Here is a 4,593-nt window from a genome sequence, read left to right on the forward strand (position 1 = left end):
ATTACCTAATAAAAACAAAGAAAATCCCTTGTCCTATTCTATTTAGTTTGCAGAGACATGACTATATTTAGCTTCATGTTCTCTCCCTCATCACAACCAGAGTTTAGAGTTTAATACCATAAAAATGGATTCACACGAATAAGAAAGAGAAACTGTTTCACCTCCCATGCTTTCTTCCCACAAATAACACTCCTCATAATGTTAAACGTAAAAAAAGATTTCAGGTTGGGAGCAGTGGCTCACACCTGTAATCCCAGCACTTTGGAAGGCTGTAGTGGGAGAATCATTTGAGCTCAGGGGTTCAAGACCAACCTGGGCAACATAGCAAGACCCTATCTCTACAAAAAGTAAAAAATTAACTGGGCATAGTGACATGCGCCTATAGTCCCAGCTACTTGGGAGGCTAAGGTGGGAGGATTGCTTGAGCCCAGGAGGTGGAGGCTGCAGTGAGCTGTGACTACACCACTGCACTCCAGCCTGGGTGACAAAGCAAGATCCTGTCATTCATTCACTCATGCATTTATACATACATATATAAATGATTCCATATAAAACCTTAAAATACTTTTCAAAATTTTAGAATGGTAAATAAAATGATGTACTTATCTAACCATTGTTTTCTATACTGGACCCTACTTGAACGGGTAGTGAAGGGCTAGAAGGAGAGGATCAGAAAAAAACTATTGGGTACTTGGCTTAGTACCTGGGTGACAAATAATCTGTACAGCAAAACCCCATGATATAAGTTTACCTATATAAACAACCTGCACATGTAGACCTGAATGAAAATAAAAGTTTAAAAAGAAAAAGAAGTAAAGAATGATAGTTACTTCTAGCCAGGCACGGAGGCTCACACTGTAATCCCAACACTTTGGCCAAGGCAGAAGAATTTCGAGGCCAGGAGTTTAAGACCAGCCTGGGCAACATAATGAAACCCCCATCTCTACAAACAAATTTTTGGCTGGGTGCAGTGGCTCAAGTCTGTAATCCCAGCACGTTGGGAGACCAAAGTGGGCAGATCACTTCAGACTAGGAGTTAAAGAGACCAGTCTGGGCAACATGGCAAAACCCCATCTCTACAAAAAATTGGCCAGGAATGGTGGTGCATGCCTGTAGTCTCAGCTACTTGGGAGGCTGAGGTTGGATCACTTGAATGTGGGAGGTCAGGGCTGCAGGGAGTCTAGATCACACACCAGTGCACTCCACCCTAGGTGACAGAGCAAGACTATGTCTCAAACCAAAACAAATTTTTTTAATTAAAAAAAAAAAAAAAAGACTCATGCCTGCAATCCCAGCACTTTGGGAGGCCAAGGCAGGCTGATCACCTGAGGTCGGGAGTTCAAGACCAGCCTGACCAACATGGATAAACTCCGTCTCTACTAAAAATACAAAATTAGCCAGGCATGGTGGTGCATCCCTGTAATCCCAGCTACTTGGGAGGCTGAGGCAGAAGAATTGCTTGAACCCGGGAGGCAGAGGTTGTGGTGAGCTGACATTGTGCCATTGCACTCCAGCCTGGGCAAAAAGAGCGAAACTCTTTCTCAAAAAAAAAAAAAAAAAAAACCAGAATGATAGCCACGTCCATGGAAACGTATAGAAAATCTTTTGGTTTTATTTTGTAAGTTCACTCTGAGTTTTAAGCAAAGACTGTGATTAATTTAAGAGTGACTATATATTTTATTAAGCTGGAGAACATAAACAGTTAAGTCGCTGAAAGGTACAAAGGAGGGAAATAAGTAACTTAAAAAGAGATTTTAAAGAGAAATATGACTTAAATTAACAATAGGACAGGAAAAATAAAGGGTCTAGCAGCCAGGCGCAGTGGCTCACGCCTGTAATCCCAGCACTTTGGGAGACTGAGGTGCGCGAGTCACAGGGTCAAGAGATTGAGATCATCCGGGCCAACATGGTGAAACTCCATCTCTAGTAAAAATACAAAAAAATCGGCTGGGTGTGGTAGCACACGCCTGCAGTCCCAGCTACTCGAGAGGCAGGACAATCACTTGGACCCGGGAGGCGGAGGTTGCAGTGAGCTGAGATCCGGCACTGCACTTTAGCCTGGGCGATAAGAGCGAGACTCTGTCTCAAAAAAAAAAAAAAGAGAGAGAGAGAGAGAAGGGTCTAGCGTACTCATATTGCAATGATTACCTGCGGAATAGTAAAATATGCCTTCTTTACAGTCATAATGGGATCTCCTTGTTTGTAACCAAAGTCTGCAAAGTCTTTTGCGTCAGTATCCACATATACTTCAAAGGAAGATTCCTGTTTGGGGGAACTGAAAATCAATAAGAAAGGCTGAATAGTTTCAGTCATCTGCAAAAACACAATTCTTCCTTAATGTTGTTCTTTACTCTTGTTTTCTGAGACGGATCTCACTCTGTCACCCACACTGGAATGCAGTGGCACGATCTTTGTTCACTGCTACCTCCGCCTCCCAGGTTCAAGCAATTCTCATACCTCAGTCTCCCAAGTAGGCTGGGATTACAGGTGCCCACCACCACACCCGGCTAATTTTTTGTATTTTTAGTAGAGATGGGGTTTCATCATGTACCCAGGCTCGTCTTGAACTCCCAACCTCAGGTGATCTGCCTGCCTTGGCCTCCCAAAGTACTGGGATTACAGACGTGACCCACTGCACCCAGCCTCTTTACTTTTGTTTTGTTTTGTTTTGTTTTGAGACAGTCTCACTCTGTCGCCCGGCTGGAGTGCAGTGGCGCGATCTCAGCTCATTGCAAGCTCCGCCTCCCAGTTTCACGCCATCCTCCTGCCTCAGCCTCCCGAGTAGATGGGACTACAGGTGCCTGCCACCACGCCTGGCTAATTTTTTGTATTTTTAGTAGAGACGGGGTTTCACCATGTTAACCAGGATGGTCTTGATCTCCTGACCTCATGATCCGCCTGCCTTGGCCTCCCAAAGTGCTGGGATTACAGGTGTGAGCCACCAAGCCCTGCCTACTTTTTTAATTACAAAAATCAAAGATGTAAATTTTTAACAATCCCAAACTGTAAAATACAGAACAATAAAATCTCCCATGAGCCACCACTCCTTCGCCTCCCCTAGAAAAGCACCATGAGCTGTTTTCAATGTCAATCAATTTCTTTTCAATGAGGCCCAATTCTGTCAAATAATGCAAAATAAATTAGCTAACTGAAATCTATAATTGAACCCTTTAGGCACGGGATCTCTGGAGAGGGACTGGGAAAAATGTGACCGCATTATAGGGCCTAAGAGTATGGCCCCACCAGGGCAGGAGAACAATGCCCATCCCAGGCGGCTGCTCAGACACTTACACGGCACCATGGTAGAAGTAACCAAGGAAGGGCGTGTTGGCAAGGGGCGACTGCACACACAGAAAGGGAAACCAGTCGGGGACACTGTGTGTCGTCGTCCCAGCAGAGCACAGCTGATCAAAAGGAGGACTGACGTCTCCTCCAAACATGCCGGTGAAGCAGGACAGTCTGAACAGCTCTGTTAAATTTGATGAGCATTCCTGGAAGACAAACATAAAGGCAGGGGCTGTGACCGCAGCGAGAATCTCCTGGCAAGCGTGACGAATGCTAACTCTTATTTAAGGCCAGCAGGATGCTACCGAGTAAGCAAGAACATCTATAATCTCTGTCTCATCAAAAAGTGCCTTGTGCCCACAAAAAGTAAAATAGTTCTAGAATTTCTTTTGTCAATTCCCCAAATAAGCCTCCAAGTCAGAAACTTCAAGCATTCAAGGGAACCACAGTTTTACTAGGACATGAGATATTCCCAGTAAAGCAAAAGAAAACAAGATAGTACAGAATAGATCCCAAATGAAGACGAAGACATAGTAAACCTCCTTTCTTGACTGTCATCACCATTCAAACCCTTAGCCCAGAAAAGTCTCCGGATATTTACAGTGAGGGGAAACGTTCCATATTCCACAAGGATCCTCCAGGCCCTCACTAGATTATAACACGACCCAATTCATGTCATCAAGAAATTACTTGGGGCTGAGTGCAGTGGCTCACGCCCGTAATCCCAACACTTTGTGAGGCCAAGGCAGGTGGATCACTTAAGGCCAGGAGTTTGAGACCAGCCTGGCCAACATGGTGAAGCCCCGTCTCTACTAAAAATATAAAAATTAGCTGGGCATGGTGGCAGGCGCCTATAATTCCAGCTACTGGGGAGGCTGAGGCAGGAGAATCACTTGAACCCGGGAGGTAGAGGTTGCAGTGAGCCAAGATCACACATTGCACTCCATCCTGGGAAACACAGTGAGATTCTGTCTCAAAAGAAAGAAGGAAGTTACTTGGACTGCATGCAGTGCGCCACGCCTGAAATCCTAACATTGTGGGACGTTGAGGTGGAATGAATGTTTGAGCCCAGAAGTTCAAGACCAGCCTACGCAACATAGAGAGACTCAGCCTCAACAAAATTTAAAAAAAAAAAAAATTAGCTGGGCATGGTGGTTCACACCTATGATCCCAGCTGCTCAGGAGGTTGAGGAAAGGACTGCGTGAGTCCAGGAGACTGAGGCTACAGTGAGCCATGATTGGGCCACTGAAGTCCAGCCTGGGCAACAGAGCAAGACCCTGTCCCTTAAAAAAAAAAAAAAAAAAAAG

The 4,593-nt window shown here is 44.9% G+C and overlaps 1 protein-coding gene across 2 annotated transcripts in view; it reads right to left on the reverse strand.

Moving 5' to 3' along the window:
* The window catches only part of TCTN2 (tectonic family member 2), a 43,304-nt gene that overhangs the window by 19,260 nt on the left and 19,451 nt on the right, over nucleotides 1-4,593 (reverse strand). For both annotated transcript variants that reach the window (XM_017889789.1, XM_017889783.1), the window contains exons 6-7: nucleotides 3,292-3,491; nucleotides 2,149-2,275 (exon numbers count right to left, since the gene is read on the reverse strand). In XM_017889789.1, coding sequence (XP_017745278.1) covers nucleotides 2,149-2,275; nucleotides 3,292-3,491 — 327 coding nt within the window. The remainder of the gene's footprint in view (nucleotides 1-2,148; nucleotides 2,276-3,291; nucleotides 3,492-4,593) is intronic.

The sequence above is a fragment of the Rhinopithecus bieti genome, unplaced genomic scaffold (assembly GCF_001698545.2).
Source record: "Rhinopithecus bieti isolate Rb0 unplaced genomic scaffold, ASM169854v2 scaffold_574, whole genome shotgun sequence".
NCBI classification, from domain to species: Eukaryota; Metazoa; Chordata; class Mammalia; order Primates; family Cercopithecidae; genus Rhinopithecus; species Rhinopithecus bieti.